The sequence below is a fragment of the Bipolaris zeicola genome (genome assembly GCF_000523435.1).
Source record: "Bipolaris zeicola 26-R-13 unplaced genomic scaffold scaffold_115, whole genome shotgun sequence".
Taxonomy (NCBI): Eukaryota; Fungi; Ascomycota; class Dothideomycetes; order Pleosporales; family Pleosporaceae; genus Bipolaris; species Bipolaris zeicola.
In genome coordinates, this window is record NW_006912164.1 from 1 (window position 1) to 21,211 (window position 21,211).

The following is a 21,211-nucleotide window of genomic DNA, read 5'->3' on the forward strand; positions in this document are numbered from 1 at the left end:
CGCTTCTGGCCTGGCCTTACACCGCGGTTTCGCTCAACTAGACCTTCCGCATCGCGCTTCTGGCCTGGCCTTACACCACGGTTTCGCTCAACCAGAGCCTTGGAATCGCGTGGTGGTAAGATCGCTTCGAGAGATCGCTTGACTAAGTCTTCAGTAGGTTCGGCATGTCTTTTGACATCCGGTACTACGTTAAGGGAGGCGGTCTGCAACCAATGTTAGGGCATTCATTCACAATCTTAAATTCGATGTCACTTACGTCGGTCACTGGGACAGCGGCAACAAAAGTTGGAAGAACCAAAGAAGCAAGGGCAAAGATGGCTGTTCCGCGCATGGTTGCAGCTTCTACTGAACGATCGTTTGTTCAATGGGTTGAAATTTAAAAAAGTTAAGAGCGTGGAAGTTCGCACAGCGAGACGTTGTTGTCAAGAAAGGTGAAGTAGTGGATGTTGCAAGGATGCCAGTATCACAATGAGGGATGTATCGGCGCATTTATCCCTCGTCGACATTCCGTGACAACCACGATCTCGGTAAACCTGTACGACCGATTGACACCTACAACCTAGTCGTCGGCGCTCCAACCCGTGGTCACTCATTACCTTGGTAACCGCCTTTGAAGCCACCTATGCGGTGCAAAGCACACGGAACAGCATGTGCAATGCGCGCACCATGCGAAGCTGTACAACTATTGGGAGAAACAAGCAAAGGCATAATAGCTGTGCTACGAATGAGGAAAGGTGAAACGCAAAGGCCGACGCGACTGGAACACGCGGCGTTAGATTGACATTTGTGGAGGCCTTGGAACGTCACGCAATGGATTACAAGGCTTCAGGGGTTTTCATCACACTGAGCTATCACGTTCCAAGCGCTGAAAAGGCTTTCAACAAGGCAGGTCCAAAGATCAAAGAGACAGTAAGTTGAACTCTGGGCTTGTGATTGCCTTAGTTTTCAACAATTTTCAGGACGATTTCCAACCAATCGAAGACATATTGCAATGCGATGTGACTTGGCGGCGTTTTCATCCCTTGACAGGAGATGAAGCGATTGGCTCTGCTTGATCGGTACCTTGCGCCAATCAGCCGTTCCCGCAACCTAGTCACTACTCCTGGGCGAACGGAACGCATAACAGCGCTACACTTTCTCCGCTCTCTCTGATCAAATTCATACAGAAATTGATTTCATATTGTTCAAAAGACTTTCTACGAGACTATTGTCTTAGCGGTGTGGTGTTCTGATCATTTTGTGGCGTCTGTACCCTTGCTCTGCAACCGAGATTGGAGGCACTTTTGCTATGGCGATGCAATGATCACGGAATTTGCAATGGAGATAACTATCAACATAACTTTTTCTGGACTGCGCTTCGAGTCTGAAGGCCATTCATTGACTGCCTCAGCATGCTCCAGGATGAATTTGATCGTATATACAGCAATCGTCATATCACGAAGGTCATACCCAGATAAGTAGAGTATCAACAAAGTTCCAAGGTACACTGGGAAAGTGATCCACCAATCATATATTCCGGTTAAGCGCCCGTTGTCGGCGGTGACGTTATGTGATTCCCCTCACTTGTTGTTTGAGCGCAATACAGGCCACAATCATGTAACCTTTATCAGAACTGTCTTTCATGCAAGTTCATCTCCGTTTTGTTTTTGCCACGATTGCATTATCCGCAATCCCGTCAGACATGAACACATGGCCCTAGGTATCACGGCCAGACGATCAAAAGGCCATGCAATGTGATATCGACCACCCTACTTCGCTTACTCAATACCAAGGTATTATCATCGGTGTCCCTGCATTGGACCGACTTTCAGACCGCATGAGCTGCCACATGGTAGCTCAATTCGCCCATGGTTACACGATGATGACAATCCCCAAAATGATTCCCTGCGTAAATTGACATTCTGTCACTCTACACGCAGGTGTGAGATTCATTATGGGAGTATCAAAGTATGCCATGTGCCGTTCGAAATCCTACTATCTCAGCCTTACCTGCCCCTTGGCTGTAGACATCAAACACATGACGTATGCACATGACGACACGTTTTGGCTGTGAGGGTCTCAATTTGCATGTGCATGCGATGGCATTATGAGCAAGAGTTAAAACGAAGAGTTTTAATTCTACAGTCTTACAGTAACGGCTATATTCTTGGGGTGCGTCAAAGTAGTTTTTGGTGCACATCAGCAAGTTTCATCCCAGTTTTCTAAGACCCTTGCACGCCTACGAAATTCTTAACTTTACCATTCTTAACTCATCTTAACCCATAATATTTCTAATCAGATGTGAATAGTCTTGCATGTTTAATAGCGTCATGTGTTTAGTAGGCGCTTCGTCCCAGACCGGATCCGAGATGGCTCCCGCTGGCCCCGCTACGCACTATCGAAGGAACAAAATCGCCTTGCGTTGCGCCTAGCGAACCTCACTTCTTAATCGTACCACTTCAAGCGCTTATGCTGGACGCGGTGTTCATTGCCAGCCAGTGCTGATCATTCCGCACTGCCCAGCCTTGATTGGCCCACTTGATACGGCAGTCCGTAGGCACATTGCGCCACGGCGCTACCACGAGCTTCTGCTTCATGATTGGTGCAACTATCACCCTTCCTCCCGGAGCCGCCCAACGCTCAATGTGTTGCCAGGTTACAGCGCTAAGGACATTGATGCTACAGGTCTGATTTTAAAGCCAAGTAGGCCTCTATATCCAAATGACTGAATTGTCCGTTCTGGATTCACACGTACTCCCCTCGGCTGTTTTTCGAAGCGCAAATCTATATCCCGATCATCTTTGTTAGATAACGTGGCGCTCGCTTACCAGTAGCCGATAAGCGCCTGGATTTAGTATCTGTATTCTTGCAAGGACCGCATGCTACGGCCGTGACCACCAATGATGAACTTTATCAACTCATTCAAAACATCACCTCCAGTCATGGATTATCTTTTCCTAACTGTTGGTCAGCAGCCATTCATACGATGACGCCAGCACAAGAGAATATTCTACCATTTACTTCCAATGGATCTCAATTTTCATACATGCCAACGGGCGAAGATGCACCCAAACCACCGCCTCCAACATTCCAAACCTCCGATAACGGAAAGTCCTCTTTTGACTTTCTTAGTCGTGTTGAGCAAAAGCTTGCACAATACAATGTATCTGAAAGCATCCTACAGCGCTGGCTATTCGAAATCCTAAGCGTCGTCACAAGCGCAGCTTGTATGGGTGAGAGATCTCTAGCTTGTGTCACCAAATATACGTGACGGACTAACAGAGAAAATAGGGGCAATTATTGGAATACTTTTCCATATTGATGACCGGTCTCTTAACAAATGGCCATCGGGCCTAACCATTATCACTATTCTTTCTAAAATAGCATCAGCAGCACTTATTCTCCCAATATCCGAGGCCATCGGGCAACTCAAATGGACCTGGTTCAATGGTAAGAAATCTAGGGATGCTTTCGATTTTGAAATCTTCGACAAAGCGTCGCGCGGAGCATGGGGTTCATTTATGCTCTTGTGCCGTACAAAGGGCAGATCCCTCGCTGCATTGGGGGCTCTCTTGACAGTATTCTTATTGGCAATTGATACGTTTTTCCAACAGGTAACTGATCTACCGGAACGCTGGATAGTACAAGGGGAAAGCTCTATTCCCCGCAGCATTCGTTACGAGCCCAGAGTTGAAGACCAGTTCGACAGCACTTGGGAAACTACAGCAATATCACAAATGAATCCTGAGCTACGAAAAGCATTGTACCCGTTTTTCTACGCCAATGGAACCCAACCAACAGTCGTTGGTAACACCACCCAAGCTGAAATACCGCTAGTATGTCCCACTAGTAGGTGCGAATGGCCATCCTACGAAACTTTGGCAGTGTGCAGTGCTTGCGAAGATGTCTCACACATGCTCGAGTATGCCTGTCTCCCGATGAAACTGGACTGGATAAGGAACTCCACTGGCCCTGGTACCGAGAATACATGGCCAAATGGTAAGTTAGCTCCATCATAGTCATCCTTGATAACACTCTACGATCATCGCTAATATGGATCACAAAGGAACTGCTTGCGGTTATTTCTTGAATGCTACAAGTAATGATCCTGTTCTCATGACAGGGTTTCGGGTAGAGAACGATACTATAGGAGAGACGCTTCTCATGCGTACCCTACCGCTTACTACAAACCCTCTTAGGGACTCTCTTTATGGTGGATCCATCAACTTTAAACACATACAGTACCCTATCCTCGATACACTGATCGTCAGCTCTATAGACGGATCTGTCGACAACGTGTACAACAGGAAGTCCCCTGCTGCTCAGGAATGCGTCTTTTCATTTTGCGTCGAGACGCTCCGCTCTTCATATGATTCAGGCGGCTACGAAGAGCATGTAGAGAAAGTTTTCTTCAATTCGACACCATCAAAATGGCCATGGTTGGTTAAATACGACGCAGTGGCGCAAGGTACTTGGGAATCGTTCGAAGCGAATATCAGTATACGTCCAGATGCTCTCGATGGAAAAGACCACGACTTTGGACTCTTCAATACCACCTTTCTGGATTTCACTACGGTTCTTGACGAGGTATTCCCCTCGATGATTACAGTTTCCAATGCAACAGCACCCCCGTTCATCAAGATCAGAACCAGCTTTACGACACAGGTTATGTACCGTGTGGTTAACTATAGTCCATGGCTTTCGCCCAACAACGTCACTCGTCATATACAAAGGATGGCACGAGCTATGACCAATGTCATAAGGTCGGATACTAACAGCAACGAACTCATTGCTGGTACAGCCTTTGCGAGAGAGACCTACGTTGCAGTTTATTGGCCGTGGATGACGTTTCCCTTACTCATGCTGTTTTTGAGCATTATTTTCCTCGTTGCTACAATATACAAGACCTCGAGGGATAGCCATGACGAGATTGGTGTATGGAAAACCTCAGCGATGCCAACGCTGATGTATGGCCTGCCAAAACATACACAGAACGACATTATGTCGAATGCTGTATCGAGAGGGATATCTCGTAGAGGCTCCAGAAGAGTACGGATCAGGTTGCTTCCAAAACAAGGCTGGAGGGTTTCTGGACAAATAACTGCCAGGCCACCACCTCCACCTGGTTTCTTTTGATGTAATTTTATATGATAGACGATTTACGACATAATGATTGATGTTCGCATTCCCTGATAATATAGAGATATTTTCCAGATCCCGTAATCGATGATAGAGACTGAAAGCTGACATCAAAACCCGAGACGCAGGACAAGATAGGGCTGGTGCCCATTGTCAGTCATGTTCGTACTGAAGCTTCATTGTGAGTATACCCTTTCACCCAAACTCCTGCCTTATCTCGCCTTACACAAGAAGAAAGCTGACTAGCATACACAGGTAGACATATTTACCCTTTCCCGAAGGGAGGAGCGTATAATCAGCGTGATGCATAACCATACCATAACGCCAGCAGCGAGGCTACAATATGCACACGATGGCGAAGCGCACCGTCAGCCTCAATGAGAGACAACAAAGCTCAGTCCCCTCAGTATAGCCAAAATCCAGCGTCAATCAGCGTAATTTGGCTTGGCACGTTGCCATCATGTCCAGCGCAGAGGTACCCCCTAGTCCAAGAATGCTGCCGCGTTGCCGCTCGTTCCTTAACATGGACGCCATATTGTCCGGTAGCAAGACAAGACATCGCGCTCAAAAGATCAAAGGGCGACCCGCAATCGAAGATGATAATAACTAAAAAGCAAATTGCTGAGGCAGGATTGGTTGAAGGAGGTTGCTGTCCACTGCCCGATGACACGCAACGACACCACAATGCTCTTACCAAGGCGCGCCTCTCACTCCACCTCCGCATACGCAGGCCGGACACAGACTCTGGATAAATTCTCTGGGTCATGGGCAGCTGTCTCAGATTTCGAATTTGATACTGTTGGCACACGTATGCGCAAGCTGCACTCGTTGCTTTGATTTCACCCGACAGGGTTGCTGCAGCTTCAGTATCACAGCCGTCGCTCTTTAGCTACAACCAGCCACCGTCACGCATCTTGATAAGTGTGTCTTCTCTATATACTCCTACGAAAGCGCACTCCAACGTCCCAGAAAACACTGCACCAGGTGGTTCACAATACTGATCCGCAGCAAACCTCCCCTCAAGCCGACTGAACCATGGACAGGACATGTCAACCTCCCACACATCAACAACGAGCGAAAACACCTTGCTCAACCTTGCATAACGATTGAACAAGAACTGCACAACGTTCAATAAATTGCTAAGCGGCACTTTGCAATAGATATTCAAAGCAACGAGCTGGCTTCTCGGTGCACCCTGCATGGCGGCGTGATTGAGATCTGCATTTGGATACACCAAACTGCCATTGCCCAAACCGAGATGCTTCTTACGGCAGAGAGGAAACTCGGAGAGATCGCCTCAGCTTCCCTCAAAGTTCCTGCCTCAGAAGTGTTGGGCTAGTTGAACTGACACCGGCTCGATGACTCACAAGCCATATGTGACTTGAACATCTTTGATAAAGCATCGCGGCAGCGTGGAATGCTGCATTGCTCCTGTATGGCACCAAAGGCCGCTTCTTGGTTGCATGAGGGGCTATCCTAATCCTGCTACTTCGTATGATTGACGTATTCTTCCAGCAAGTAGTCGCACCTCCAGACAAGTGGTCATTGCATGAGATACCCGGAATTGATGCTGGTTGTCCAAGGCTACCTTTGCAGAAACAGAATGAAAGCAGCCCCATGTGGCAATGGAAGCCGTCCGAATATTTTATTTTCCTGCCCCAAAGTAACTTTACTTAGCCGTAATATGAGACTTTTGCTATTTGAAGCTCCGGCGACGTTGTTAGCGACCTACTCGACATCACCTTTGCTTGGCTCAATACTGAGATAAACCAGAGCACCCAGGGAAGGACCGTTTGACGAAGAGCTCCATTCAAAGGACTAGATGTGAAGACATTTTTGAACATCACATTGTCGCAGCCAATTATTCACTCGACTAAAGATAGCATGAGAATAATGAAAACGATGAAGCCTTACTTCTCAGGACCTTTCCCTTCACAGCTTCCATGACCAGAACCGCTACTACGGCGTCCGTTCAGTAGTCTCCAAAAATATACGCAACCCTATTCTCGATGCTCTAATCGCCTCTACACCGGATAACCGAGAAAGCGTCTATGCAACGGGACACGGTTAGGGCACGAATATTTACTTTCATGGTGCGTAGAGGTTATTAAATGAGTATATGATCTTGTTCCCACGCTCATTTTCTTGGTTGCGACTATGATGAGAACCGCGAAGGATACGCAAACGGGGATATGGAAGACATCAACTATGCTGATGCTGATGTGAAGTTTGCCGAAGGAGGCTCAGAGGGGACTGGGTCCACCTTCCTCGCGGGGTGGGGTGGACGAGAGGTGTAGGAAGGTGAGGATTATGTTGATGCCGGGGAGGGGGGTGGAGAGTGTCTGGCGCGAGTTATGGTAGTGCGCCGGTGCAGGTTCCGAAGCCTGCGGTGGGTGTGCCTCATTGGTGGGTATGATACGAAGTGACCTGGCGAATCCTAGTTTTCTCTTCAGGAGTGTAAACCATATACCTTTTTGTACATAGTCTCTTCCAATTTCGAACCACTTTCTCACATGGATATTCTTCTGCACATGTGCAGTTAAGCTCAAGACCACTGGTCAAGCAAGAAGCCTGCGTAAAAAAAACATTCAATAAACTAAATATGAGTGACTAGAGAATAAAGAAGCGTACGAAATATTCCGTGTCCAGTCCCTTTGTCCGTACAACGAATCCAACAAACGCCGTGGGGTATAATGCATAGCGCCAGCCGTACAATCCCCTTTGTCCCAATCCCTCTTCCCGATTATACACATATACAACCCTATAATTCACCTTTCCAAACTCCCGTGTCCCAAAAGTTCATTACAATAGCCTGCCAGCAGACACATCTTGTACAATTCCCCCCCTCCCTCCCACCACTTCGTTCGTACTCTTCCCACCTTCAAACCAATCTCCCAATAAGCAAGCTCCCATCACTCTCCGTAGCCCTGAGCTCATGATTCCGATACAACGCGTGCACCGGTCTAGTCAATTCCACATTACCCTGGCTATCATAGCTGGGATGTCTGGAATACGAAGCCTCGCTCGCTTCCGGCGGATACAAATGAATCGACGGCGTCTCTCTCGCCCTCTGGTTCGACGACATCTCTCTCTCCATTCGGTTCGACTTTGACGAAAAGAACGATCCGAATCTCGGCCTCGAAGATCTCGACTGGCTATTCTGCGTAGTACTAACCGACGGCGTACGCAATCTTTCCAGCATATTCGATTCCATAGCCTCTTCTCGCGACATGGATCGCGAGCGCTTGTTTGCGGCACGGCCAGTACGGGACATGGAGCGGCGCGGCGCAGTGGTATCTGCTGCAGAAGTAAATTTTTGTGCGATGATGTCGTCGAGCATGGATTTGAAGTCATCCAGGAAGATGGTGTCCGATGCGCATTTGAAAACGAGGGCGAAACGCCAGTAGGGATTTATGCCGCTGCTGGCTGATATTTTTGCTGCGCTGATGGCAGCGTCGGTGAGGACGAAGATGATGGAGAGGATCATGCAGGCTAGCATTACGCTGAAGCGGCGGTTAATTTTGATCAATGTCCACAAGCTAAATGTATATGTCTTTTTAATGGCGTTGATGAGTTTCCAGGTTGTAAAGATCCACCACGGGTCACGGACTAGGGCTTCCCAAGGCCGCGTACGGAGGTTGACTCTGGATCCTGTTGAGAGTTGGTTAAAGTAGGCAAAGTTGGACCAAGCTTCGACGATCCAGAAGGGTTGCACGCAGAGGAGAGAGATGATGAAGAATCGAGAGCCCCAGAGTGGGAGGAATGGCCGGATTTTGAGCCAGGCGACGACATTGTGCAGGAAGTAGGAGATGAAGAGGAGCGTGGCGGTGGATGACAAGTACCATCCATAGTGCGGGTCCTCGAAGAAGATAAAGGTTCCGTGCCAGATTGCGAGGAGAAGCTTTGGATATCAGAACGTGCTTCAGACTAAAGACAGGGTTTGGTCTCACCTCGAGTAGTATGAGTTTATGGAGCAAGATTCCCGATCGGTAGTTGCAGAGGACAATTAATATGAGAACTATGAAGCTGCCCACGTTATATCCCTGTGCCCATGCTTCTAGGAATCCTCCTTCAAGAGTCATGCTGGCTCGCGTGGGTGGTGAAGTGCGGGTTGTAGCTGGCTCGGGCCACCGCTTGCTCATAGCCAGAAATTCGCCATTGATGTTGCTGACCGGTGCCATGATTGAAGTCACCGTTAAATATTAATATGAGCTGTGTCCAGCACTAGAGCCATGTACGGTGGTGCGGGTGCTACGCGATCTCTTTCCAGTGTCGCAGTGCCGACGTTCTCGGGTGAGGAGCGCACAAAAGAGTGAATTAACAGCTGACGGGTAAAGTAACCCGGGGATCAATTTTCTTTGCATACGGTGAATGTGCTGCAATGTGGGGACATCCTGGAGTAAATGCCACACTCAACAATAGGCCAGGCTGTAGTGTGGCGGTCGAAGAGCGGTCTGGCAACGGACAGAGCGAGGCTGTCGAAAGTGCTGACTGCAGCGTGCATCTGAGTGGACGCATGCGATACTTCTGCCATTGCAATGGGCAAGCCATCTTGTAAGATCTGACCAAATTATTGCGGAAACGCCGTTTCCGTCCAGCTTACCCGCCGCATGCGCATGCCAGCAAATGAGGTGCGGCGTATGCGATGCGTTGTCGATCGGGTGTGATGTCAGTCGTGGCTGAGGCGTGGTACGTAGAGACGGCCGGAAATAGTTTGACACGACAGCCGAAAGCCCTCTTTTGACTCATTAATATGTATGTTGGCGAATTTTCTTTCAAGCCTCACTTGCTAACCTGCCCTCCACGGCCAGTTGATTTTACAAAAACACTTCGTGGGCAGTCACTATCTTAGGCGAAACGTCATCGGTGTAAGCGTATTCTTGACGCAACAATATAGGTAAACGAGGTGAAGGCCCCATGCCGTGTCCGGCTATGAGGTAAGCCATGGCGCGTGATAAACATTCAAGCCGTTTGGCCAAAGATTGAACCGGGTAACGGAAAGGGCAACCCCTAGGCATTTCAATACATCATGTCAGAATTCGGAGCATCGGATGCGTATACAGTATGTACAGCCTGTGTGCCGCTATTGGCTTTCAAGGACCCTCTTGGCACCGTCACTGATGCGCTTAACTTCAACATGGCCCTTCTTAACCACGTCTTCCATTAACTTCTTGGCCTTTTGGATATCATCCGGGAGCACTTCGCGGTTGATGTCGTACTTTCGGAGCTTCTTGTTGTGTTCCTGCCGGGCCTGTTGTATGAGCTTGTCAGCACGCTCGGCAGCCTTGACAGCCGACTCGACCGCTGCACGACGTGATTCTCCAGTCGGGGGCGGCAGAGGGACCTGGATGGTTAGAGGATTGGAGGGTTCGGGGGCGAGAGGTGTGAGAGAGTGTGGTGAAGCGGCAATGGCGGTTGTTATAGGCTTGATGTGCTGGTGAATGTTAGCCTGAACATGATATAGTCGCATACCACGGATGCTGTCGGAACATACCCCTTCCTCTCCGAAGATGACATTCAGTACTCTTCCTCTTGGAACAACTTGGGCAATATCTCCCAACCTTACAGTCTCTTTGCCATGTCCAGCCGTGCCCAATTGCACCTTCAAGCTCTCTACGATATCCGGGTTGAGCTTCCCTCCGCTGCGTAGCTGACTCAGCTCATGCGTGAGCTTCTCAATTGCTTTGAGTATCTGCAACTCCAGCCCAGAGACGTCGTAGGCTTCATCGGTGGGGGTTGGTGCAACACCTTTGTTCACTGGTGGGTTCGAGTCGGTTCGGGCGTGTGATCTATTCGCTTTACCCGCCTTTTTCTGCAGCTGCGGGTTTGAGGAGAACCCGCGGGCGGTGTGCGAAGAGCATTGTGGTGTTGTGAAGCGGAGAGCAGGCCTAGGTGGTGTGAGCAGGGCGGAACTTTCATGTTTGCGCCAAGCAACATTGGAGCTTACAGAATGCGGCCTGGCGCCTCAATGAGCCTCAGTGATGTGCGAGAGGTGCCATGTAAGCTGTACCGTAGGGCTACGCGTGAAATGGCAAGCTGTGACATGGTGATGCGGTTTTGACAGTGGTGGATGGTTGCTACTACACATGCTTGGGGAAGCACAGACAATTAGCATGCGGCGGGAACAACGTCATCGCGCCGAAGCAATTCCTCACGAGATCAACTATGTCCTCATGGAAGATACTGGTATTATCGTACCGAGAGAATCATTGTTCACATAGTGGCATGGCCATGCAATTTATATTACCCCATCATCCCTCCTAGCCTCCACCTTCTGCTGCAACCGTCAACAGTTCTAATAGTGTGTGCCTCTTCTCCTTTTCACTCCGCATCATGCACGTCGCTGTAGCCATAAACACTTGGTACAGCGTACTTTTTCTCAGTCTCAGTACTCTCTCATTCCTCATATTCTCCTCCAATTGCCCCTCGTCAGAACTTAAGTCGAGCATTGAGGGGGCGTATGCATCGACTAAACGCAAGATTGTGTCATCAAAAAACTCTAGAGTGCCATTCTTCTTGGCTGCGATGGAGCAGGTATATTTCCCCAAACACAGCTCATTCTGTTGGTGTTTCTTGCCGTCAACGGTTGGGAGTCTGGCAACGAGCTTCAAGTGATTGAAGCGCAAGAACAGGCCACAAGCTCGCGATTCCTTGACCGAAGCTGTCCCTTTCCAGTAAAAATCAATGCCCATGTAATGGAAGTGATAGCATCGAGTATGGCGAGACAATGGACTTATCCATCGCAAGTGAACGACCTCTTCGGCTACCGCGGGTTTCTCACGTTCGAGGCCCTTGACTTCCAACACATCGGGATCCGGACCTTTACCTGCCTCTCGGTTCGCTCTGACAGTGTGTACATATTCTTTTCCTGTTTCTCCCCAAAGCCTCCATCCTCTGACTTTGTAGCCCTTGAGCTTGTGTTCATCGGCTTTAAGTGCCTTCTTGTCGCCTCCATTATGGCGCCATGAGACTACGCCGCGCGGGTCAATCACACCTGGTTGGCTGATTGACGGTCCTAATTGTAAATTGTAGTCTCTCCAGAAACAACCGTCGTGTATAAGGACAGCGGGCTTCGCTGTGTACTTACTACTGCCCGTGTACAGAACTCGAGGCGGTACATGGAACGATAGGTATGGTTGCTGCATAAAGAAAGCATTTTCATCCGGCTCAACGGGGGGCAATCCGGATTTTTTGCGCTCCTGTTTCTGCAAACGCTTCGCTTTTTGTTCTTTTTGATTTGGGCCACACCATCTCTCTTTTCCCGGGTCCATCACTGGCGAAATACACTTGTGACATTCCTTCTCGGAGTATACATGAAAAGTTGATCGTGGGTTGGTGGCATTCTCAGACTGCACAGTCGTCTCTGGACGAACGCGATTTACTTCAATCTCATCAAGTGGGGATACGGGCGTGACATCCGTCATAGGGATCTATGATATGTTAGAAACTCACATAATAGAAACAGATTTACTGATGTTTATCTACCTTTGGATCTTCCTTCTCGCGCTCAGAAATCACAGTGGTATGCTTCTGCTTTTCCATGTTTGTTTGTAATTTCTGCCGAAGCAGCGGATATCTCATTACTCAGTGTTATGTGACAGTTTTAAATGAACGGGAAACCGCTTAAAGACTTTGATATTCGTGTTGCTTGTATACCTCATGGTTAATTGCGCCAAGCTTTGTTGTGGAGGCTGAGCTGCTCGCATTGCTCGTATCGGGACATTCATACTGGTCGTCCAATCAACACAACAACTGCTCAAAGGGCCCAGGTGCAACGTGATAAATCTATTGGAGGCGGTATCATGTGGACATATGGAAAGGAAATAGAGAGCCCTTTTCGAGTAGTTCGCAAGGCAGACTTCGAAAAACCCAAAGCCATCCCTGGTCTTACTACCCGAATCTGAGACTTGGTTTCACCAAGATCCAATCAACAAACTATTCTCCTACCGCAAAGCCTAGTGTATCTGTAAGTCTCTCTTGACCGTCATGATTGCCATGAAAAGTTGCATAGCTAGAAGTTGAGGGTTGGTAGCAGTGAGGTCCTGTACTCCTGTTCATGGTTTGGCGTAACGTGGACCCACGTCATTTTTCGACGGAACTAACAGGTTCACGTTAGCAGCAAGTAATGAGCGGATGACAGATAGCTTAAATGTAAACTAGTGTATTAGATGTAAATAAGTGGGAGGCTCAATCGCCCGCGGGAGAGCCTCGGCAGAAATCCACTATCGATAACGACGACGCGCTAACCTTTGAACTTATCTTCATGACGTGAGAGATGCAATGTTTAGAGTTACTTTGCATTCCGATCCATTCCTTCGCCACGATACGGCCCATTGCTGAAGTTCCCTGTATGCCCGTATCCAAGCTGCCCAGAAGATATATTTGTGCAGGCTCCCTGCGCACAAAACGAAGACCACATGTCTTCGCCCCAGTTCGAGCCGTCGCGGGCGGCAATGTAAGGTGGCATGGACAAGCGGCGACCCAGGACAAGGGGCCCAACGATGGTGGCAATCGCATTGGGGATCTAGAAGAGAAGGGTTCAATTGGGAAGACTGGAGAAGAGAAGGAAGAGGGAGCTCTGACCCGGCGACTGCGAGACATGAGCGAAGAAGCCTTGGTGTCTGGTGGACATGGCGCAATCAAAGCTGTTGAAGAAGCTGGATTCAGTCCGGATCTCAAGGCACAGTTGGAGCAACGCATTGCCGCCGCCAACCTCAGATCGTCTGAGGCAGAGCTTCCCGCCTCTGCATCTCGCCACACGCGCGACCTTGCTACTGCCAACGCATGGAGTGGCACTGAATCTATCCACGATGCCAGTTTGCGCATGCTGAACGATGCCCACAAGCCCATGCGACTGGGCCGCCCACCAAAGATACCTGGTGTACAACCACCACAGTCGATCGATACCGGTCACAAGCGCGGCAAGGGAGGCAGTGGGTTGCGGCTGGCGAATGCTCGCGACAGGAGCTTGGTGTATACGACATTGGTGGAAAACGGAGACATCGACGCTGCAGATCGTGAGAAGCGGCTCCAAGAACTTAAGGATCGATTCGAACCTGGTGCACGCGCCATTGTCCCTGGAACAATACAAGGCCTTGCTTCGCTTGCAAATAAGAGAATCGAGGACGCAATCGCCCGTGGACAGTTCAAGAACATCCCTCGAGGCAAAAATGCTAATGTCGAACGGGACTACAATGCATCCAGCCCCTTCATCGATACGACCGAGTACTTCATGAATAAGATTATCCAAAGACAGGAAATAGTGCCGCCATGGATTGAGAAACAACAGGAACTTACGTCAGCGACGAGGAAATTTAGAACTCGTTTACGCGCAGACTGGAAGCGACATGCGGCGCGTATGATAGCCAGTAAAGGTGGCACGCTGGTGGAGCAGGTGAGGAGAGCTGAGGCATATGCCAAAGCTGAGCTCATTTCGAATCCATTGAAGAGGAAGCAAGAAACCTTTACGACCACAAATGACGATGGTCACATGTCTCAAATTTCGTTATCAGGAGAACTTAAAGTATCTCCACCAGCTGAAGATCCCAAATCTGAGCCAGTTATTGTGGAACGGGTAGTAGCTGAGAAGGTCACCCTTGACGCTTCTCCGGAAGCCGTAGCCCAAGATCCTTCTAGGGTTTCTGCGGAAAGTGTTTCAAAGGAAACCATGGAAGTGCCACTTAAAACTCCGGAAGCAACAGTGCCTCCAGCGTCACATCCTTTCCGGGATCTAGACTGGGAGCGTATTGAAGGTAGCTACCTAGCTGTAGCAATCAAGGACCTCAACGACAAAGCGCGCAGTTACAACCTGCAGGCACCGGAGCTAGCCAAAAGACCCTACTTCAACCTCCAACGCGAGCTGAACTCGTGCTTCGCCGACGTTGCGCCCCAGCTTCCTGCAGCCATCATTGAACGGACGCGGAGACCGCCGAAGAAGACAGACACTGGGTACACTTCTGGTCAGAGGAGTGTTCTCGACAACATCATTGGCGGCCCCGTTCGCGTGCGAGATGAGCGTCGAGAGAAGCAGTATGGCTTCAAGCAGTTTTGGAAAGACCTCTGGGCCGACAAGTCAAGCAATCCGTACTAAGCCACACATGACACTTGAGCTGATCGCCCTTCCACAGCATGCTCCATTGATTCGCCCATATTTCAAATATCACTTCCCTTCGCGGTACCGAGAAGACTGATCGACAACCTCTTCGCCTACCCTGGCATGCAGGGCGCAGCAAAGCCCACAAGTCAGCATCATATACGGTATTTGCTTTTTCTTCTCCATGCGGCCATCACAACATGCGCATACGTTCGAAATAGGAAATTGACAACCTTATAAAGGATTCCCATACCATTTTATCCGGAATAGGATTCTGTCCTGCAGGTGCGTTACCAGGCCCTCGGGTCGATAATGCGCGAGTGAGGCGGTGGGGATTGATCGACAAGAGACCACGGCCATTGGACATGACGAGCAGGCAGGGGTCAGCACAACACCCGGAGGCGACTTTTGCGAGTCTTTTGCACTAGGTGTACAAATTCCGGCAAGTGTAACCGTGCAAGTGCACAGAGCTGCATATTTTAGCATCTCCTGCTCGGTGATCCCGCTACTGGCGGATGTGCAGGACTCGGGTCGGCAAAAAACAATTGTATACAATGAAGAACCCTTTTCCCACCCACCACCTCACACACACACATCCTTACGCTAGAATCGTTTCGTGATTAGTCTCCAGGTCTGGTACACCCTCCTTTGGTTTGCCACTGTGCAGTGAGATACACATTTCAGCTGGCCATTAATCTTCCAGACGAGTGATTGGATACGTTGTCGAGAATGAGACCACCTCATCGCACCACTTCATCGCACCACTTTATGGCAACACTTTTCCTCATTCCAGCCGCAGTCTCTCTTTACCCGACCTCATCATCCCCTCTGCATAGACTGTATGATGGTATGTGCGCCGCCATACGCTTACTGGCAATCCATTGCTTTGCCCGCAAACTGTGGGGGAGCATAAAAAGAAAAAGATACGCCCTGTAACGCGCGTAATGTTTCCCCCCTTCGCCCTCAACTCTCTTTCAAGGAAAACAAGAAGCAAGTTTCCAACCCGTCACACTCGGCACCCCGATTCTATGATGTGCATACCATCCCATGCACAGACTGCCGGGGTTAGCCCGCCTACCGTATGAACGGAACGCCTTTATTTGTTGTTTTGTAACAACTGGTTTTACAAGTTTGGTCTTCGTTTTTCTTGCCGTTTCGGAATTATACGGCCGGCTGGTCGGCTCGCCGCTGTTATGCGCGTCTTGCTCGGGTTCAAAACAAAAGTTGCAATCGCCGATGCGGCAAACCGTTGGGGTGGTTATGCCTGCTGTGTGACTGAACCGGGCCGTCGCTTTTCTTTTTCTTTTAGATATGTCTTGTTGCTTTGGGGTGTATTATGTATTTTTGGTGGTTTCAGTGTGTTCTTTGGACGGTATGCTAAAGGATATGTTGTGGCGATTCGTCAAAGTATATTGAACTAGCATGCGTATGCACACGCATTGAGAATACCGCCCGAATCACTTCCAAATGCCGACATGTTTCGGAACCGAATCTAGACATTTCGCAAGGGTTTCCAGAATCACTGTTCTACATTCAGACATGCAGGCTATATTTTTTGCTGTTGCCTAAATAGTGTCCTCGATGATGCATCCAAGTCTCTTTTCCCCATATGAAAGCAACCTATACGTATCCTGGGAGAAGATCACCCGCGTCAATCTGATAAGGGCAAAGTAAAGCAAAGAGAAAAACCAAACGCCCTGCACTACCAATCCGGCAGCCACCTTTTCTTCTGCCGACTTTCCACGCACACCCCAGCCGCTCACCATACCTATCATCATCTCCCCACGTCGGCGATACATGGATCATACCAAACAAGCATCATATCCTTCACAAAGGTGCCACAACCAAATGCGACACCCACACCCTCACAAACCATGATGCACATCACGCCAAAAGGGCCTGAAAAGCAAAACCCGAGACCCCCATTTTCCCCCTCCCATATATTCATTCCCAAACAGTCACACGTCGCACAAGCCGAGGCATGATTGCTGCAAGCATGTTAATTCCCGTATTGAGAAAAAGGGTGAACAAGTAATGCACAAAGGAAGAAAAGAAAAAACGAAAGAAAAAAGAGTGTAAGTCTATGCAATGATCTTCCTAGACACCACTATTCCAATCCTTGGTGAACATCGCTCTGGGTGTTTTTTTAGTGTGTGCCTTGCGCAGTCCAGTCCAGCACACGTACAGGCAACAAACAAACCACACCCTCGCATATCCCATCCTAGAGAGCCCTGAATACAGGTTTTTTCTTCTTTGCACTACACATGTATATGCATGCGTGAAATGTGCAACAACGCATCCAGCCACACACACACACACACACCTACCCACACCCCTCCACAAACAACGTATATAATCACTCCTTTGCTTTTTCCCTCCCATCACCGACGACAATGACAGCCGCGCAGGCCAAAAAAATGGAGGGGCGATCCTGGCGCCAAGTCTACCTATTTGAGCAGCGCAAAAAGTAAAAAAAGCAAAAGAAGGGTAAGAAAAGCCCTCACGGACAGCCCGTTCGCGGAAATGTCAGAAAACGTCCCTTTTATGCACGGGGGTGGGCGCGTGTGTGGGTGTGGGTGTGGATGTCGTAAGCCATCCATTCCAGCCAGTCCAGCCAGCCAAGCAAAAAAGAGAGATAGAATGAGGGACTAGGATTGGTTCCATTTTTTTTTCATTTGCTTTGCTTTGCTAATATGTATGTATTGTATGTGGATGTTTCAGTACAAACAGCCGCTGTAATTTTAACAGAAAAAAAAACAAGAAGAAGAGACTAGAGGTGGGTTAGAGAAACGTGCTGATCCTAGTTCTCTTGGAATTGAGGCGCGAGGGATGTGTGAGGGGGGGGGGGGGGGGGGGGGGGGGGGTGTAGAAGCGTTACGTTGACAAGAGAAAATTCCATGATTGTTGGATGGACAGCGGCGTTCGTGTCCGAGACGCATAATTAAACCCTCCACTCACCATTCACGCGCGCACACCCATCCGTATACACACATTTGCATACGGCTTTCGTAGCGCTATCACAGTGCAGTCTGACACGGAAGATGGGATTTCGTGGTCAGATTGCTGTATTTCCTGCGACCGCTCGTCCGCATGCGAATACGGTTGTCGGTGTTGATCTTCCGGTTGACGCCCGTGACGACCCGAGCGTTGGGTAGAACGGCGTCTACGACGTGCGTTTCCGTTGCGGTTATAGGGTGTGTTTCCTTCTTTGACTTTCTCTGCGTCTCGCTAGCGTGGCTTTTTATGCAAAAGGTTTTCGCAGCGACATCATGCGTCGGCTTGCCTGCGCCGTCGTATGGCTGACAGAAGCAGATGCGCAACACATGTCCGGCTACCGGTCCGAGGAGTCCTGTCTTGCCTTCTCGTCTTACGTGCCGGCTGGGTAGGCGCTTTCTGTCAGGAGTAGCGACGGACACACGTTTCCGTTTGTGAGGCATGCTAGTGTGTATGATTGCTTCGTCTTGCTTACCGAGATTTCTTCCTTTCGCTGTTGTTGTGCTCATGACTGTCATCAACCGGGCTCTACGAGACCTCGCTTTCAATCTGAAGTTGTCTTTGAACAGCCTTACCGACCTGTCTCTTCTGTACTGATGTTGTGCTTTTGTATTTCCGTACGGTTGGCGCGTCTGAGTGTTGATAGGGAGCGTCCCGGTCCGTACAATGCCGTCGCATCTTTTGACCGCCAGACCAGTATCGTTGAATGAATGCGTATATTCTATTTCAGGATTGATCTGCGACTTTTCAGGACGTCTGTAGTTGTGGTGGTGTCGCAAGTTGGCAGGGACTGGTACCGAAGATGTGGGTGGAGTCGTCATTGGTCTCAGGGAAGGTCGTGGAGGAGGTAGACATGTTGCTGGAAATATACTATAGGAGACAGGGGTAGGATTTATGCTTGCAGATGCATTGGCCACGGGCGAGCTGCTGAAGTCGGAAGCGCTTGTTGTACCGGGCGAGGAACTACCCTCTGGCTGGATCAGGCGACCGGATGGTGAAAAGAATGATATTTTCGGCGTCTCATAGTTTCGGTGAATTATTCCCGAGGCTGCTGCTATTGGAAGCAGAGTCGCCAGAGCAGATGAGGTAATGGACCGACGTGGTCGTTCCGTTTCTGGCGACTGTTTGGCTTCAGGAGATCCAGAAAGTGAAGCATGTCGCTCCGGCTCTGTCACTTGAGGGGTGAACCATACCGGTGCTACAGGTGTATATGAAGGTGAGTGGTACGTCTTCTGAGGAAATTCGTGTTGAAGATCGACATCTACACCAACCACACTACCGGAATACGAAGTGGATGCAGTGCTACAAAAGCTGGCATTTTGACTAGCGTCTCCTGCGCGATCAACCTCTATCCAGGAATTAGTAGCATCACTCGACACAGAGACTCCATAAAAGGCATTCCCTTCTAGATTGGAATTTCCTCTTTGGGTTGAGATTTTCGAGACATTGTCGTGACAGCCCTCTTTTCCAGTCGAAGGTTTTGACAACGGATGTGTAGCTCCGATTTGGGTGTGCGACGAGAGCACATCCTTGTGCAAGAGCAAGTCTAGACGAGCCGAAGGTTTAAAGGCTGTGTTCAGAGTCCGCCCATCCCTGTTTTGATGTTGATGAGCTGGCAATTGAGTCACGTCCAGGGGCGCAGAGGGTACACCAGCTGGTGCAGCTAACACCGTATTTTCCGACTCGAACCTATCAGGGCCACATAACTCACTATTTGGGGTATCATCGCTGGTCTTTTGCCGGTTATGATGATGCTCAGCGATAGGTGTATGCGTTGAGGACGACCTGGACCGGGTTCGTGAGACAGCTCGGACGTTGTGAATTACACCACGGACAAGATCCTTGACATTTTTGCTATTTCTGTCACAGTCTGTCTCCCCTGTTTGATGTTGTAAAGCTTGTGGGCGATCCAAAATGGTGTGTAAAGATGGAGTGGTGGTTTTATCCTGCGGAGACAAGCTGCCGATATCCTTGTATGATGGCGTGGAAAACTCTCGAGTGGTTGGATCTAGAACTGACTCTAGCTGCCCATTTTCTATATTGAGCTGGAGGGTACGCCCATCGAGACGCGACGAGGCCCTGGGTAAAACATAGTAGTTAGGTGACGTATTTTCCACCACCCGCAACGAGGCATACGGACAGACACTGAGGAGGGAGCCGTGGGAGTTTAGCGTGGAGCAGGAACCTTGCTCAACAATAGTGGCAAGAGGAACGCCATTGGATCGATTTGCGAGCCGAAATGCAAGATTGATAGGCACAGCTCTACCTCTTGCGTACTGTTGTTGCCTTGGGCAGTCCTGAACGTCGTCTACTCCGGAGGTGTAATGGCGGATGCAACCATTACGATCTGGCGCGAAGCCAGGCTGACTACTCGCTTGCAAACGTGATGAGCCTCTGTCGACCAAGGCTTTTTGATGGGTGAGGGACTCTTGACGTAGTGCATGTTGCGAAAAAGCGTGCGGATTCGCATTCCTTCCATGCAACGTATCCATGGCAGCAGCGTGGGAATCGTATCGTGCAGTTTTAGCTCCACATGCGGGCTGCCGGTGATTACTGCGATGCAGTGGACCGGGGTTGTTGAGCCGGTGGATGGGTGTCATGCTCGTGCCATGTCGTCAATGTACTTATGCCCAAGATGAGATGCGATGGATACTTGGATCGTAGTGTGCATGAAGGCAGGACCTGGTGGATGCAACCCCAATATCGTCATGCTGTGGGCACTGCAGCGATCCTGCACGCTTCTTTACCAACGTCCTTCCCGATGATGCAAGTCGGCAGCTGTGGTTGCAGTTGCTCGGCCCATGGCTGCCTAGACAAATAGAGTAGATTCGCACCTGAGGCTCGCCCGGCAAACTCGTATGCATGTGTGACCATGGTAGGCGCAGTCTCGGTTTCTGCTACGGGCAAGCGAGAGAAAGATACTACTGTATCTGACTCGGCAGTACATGGGCAGCACAGGCCAATCAAAATGCTCCGCCCATGGGGCCCCCCTAAGACTCCAGACGT

The 21,211-nt window shown here is 49.5% G+C and overlaps 8 protein-coding genes across 8 annotated transcripts; 3 read left to right on the top strand and 5 right to left on the bottom strand.

Annotated features, from left to right (window-relative positions):
- Positions 1 to 3,025: 3,025 nt before the first annotated feature.
- Positions 3,026 to 5,115, top strand: COCCADRAFT_100477 (uncharacterized protein; the record flags this gene model as incomplete). The annotated part of the gene is made up of 3 exons (XM_007715757.1): positions 3,026 to 3,212; positions 3,271 to 3,978; positions 4,046 to 5,115. The coding sequence occupies 3 exons, from the start codon at positions 3,026 to 3,028 to the stop codon at positions 5,113 to 5,115; spliced, it is 1,965 nt and encodes a 654-aa protein (XP_007713947.1).
- A 2,884-nt stretch (positions 5,116 to 7,999) lies between these two features.
- Positions 8,000 to 9,299, bottom strand: COCCADRAFT_27587 (uncharacterized protein; the record flags this gene model as incomplete). Its single annotated transcript, XM_007715752.1, has 2 exons — positions 8,000 to 9,019; positions 9,069 to 9,299. 2 exons carry the CDS (start codon positions 9,297 to 9,299, stop codon positions 8,000 to 8,002), a joined length of 1,251 nt encoding a protein of 416 aa, XP_007713942.1.
- A 902-nt stretch (positions 9,300 to 10,201) lies between these two features.
- COCCADRAFT_100540 (uncharacterized protein) lies at positions 10,202 to 11,163 on the bottom strand (the record flags this gene model as incomplete). The annotated part of the gene is made up of 3 exons (XM_007715758.1): positions 10,202 to 10,552; positions 10,613 to 11,006; positions 11,066 to 11,163. 3 exons carry the CDS (start codon positions 11,161 to 11,163, stop codon positions 10,202 to 10,204), a joined length of 843 nt encoding a protein of 280 aa, XP_007713948.1.
- Positions 11,164 to 11,378: 215 nt separating this feature from the next.
- On the bottom strand, positions 11,379 to 12,542 carry COCCADRAFT_38202 (uncharacterized protein; the record flags this gene model as incomplete). Its single annotated transcript, XM_007715759.1, has 1 exon — positions 11,379 to 12,542. The coding sequence occupies one exon, from the start codon at positions 12,540 to 12,542 to the stop codon at positions 11,379 to 11,381; it is 1,164 nt and encodes a 387-aa protein (XP_007713949.1).
- Positions 12,543 to 13,468: 926 nt separating this feature from the next.
- On the top strand, positions 13,469 to 15,208 carry COCCADRAFT_27590 (uncharacterized protein; the record flags this gene model as incomplete). The annotated part of the gene is made up of 1 exon (XM_007715753.1): positions 13,469 to 15,208. The coding sequence occupies one exon, from the start codon at positions 13,469 to 13,471 to the stop codon at positions 15,206 to 15,208; it is 1,740 nt and encodes a 579-aa protein (XP_007713943.1).
- A 1,623-nt stretch (positions 15,209 to 16,831) lies between these two features.
- COCCADRAFT_100502 (uncharacterized protein) lies at positions 16,832 to 17,017 on the bottom strand (the record flags this gene model as incomplete). The annotated part of the gene is made up of 1 exon (XM_007715760.1): positions 16,832 to 17,017. The coding sequence occupies one exon, from the start codon at positions 17,015 to 17,017 to the stop codon at positions 16,832 to 16,834; it is 186 nt and encodes a 61-aa protein (XP_007713950.1).
- A 108-nt stretch (positions 17,018 to 17,125) lies between these two features.
- Positions 17,126 to 17,290, top strand: COCCADRAFT_100518 (uncharacterized protein; the record flags this gene model as incomplete). Its single annotated transcript, XM_007715761.1, has 1 exon — positions 17,126 to 17,290. A coding segment is annotated over one exon (165 nt), but the record flags the coding sequence as incomplete, so codon positions are not given.
- A 938-nt stretch (positions 17,291 to 18,228) lies between these two features.
- Positions 18,229 to 20,805, bottom strand: COCCADRAFT_100543 (uncharacterized protein; the record flags this gene model as incomplete). Its single annotated transcript, XM_007715762.1, has 1 exon — positions 18,229 to 20,805. One exon carries the CDS (start codon positions 20,803 to 20,805, stop codon positions 18,229 to 18,231), a length of 2,577 nt encoding a protein of 858 aa, XP_007713952.1.
- Positions 20,806 to 21,211: the final 406 nt, after the last annotated feature.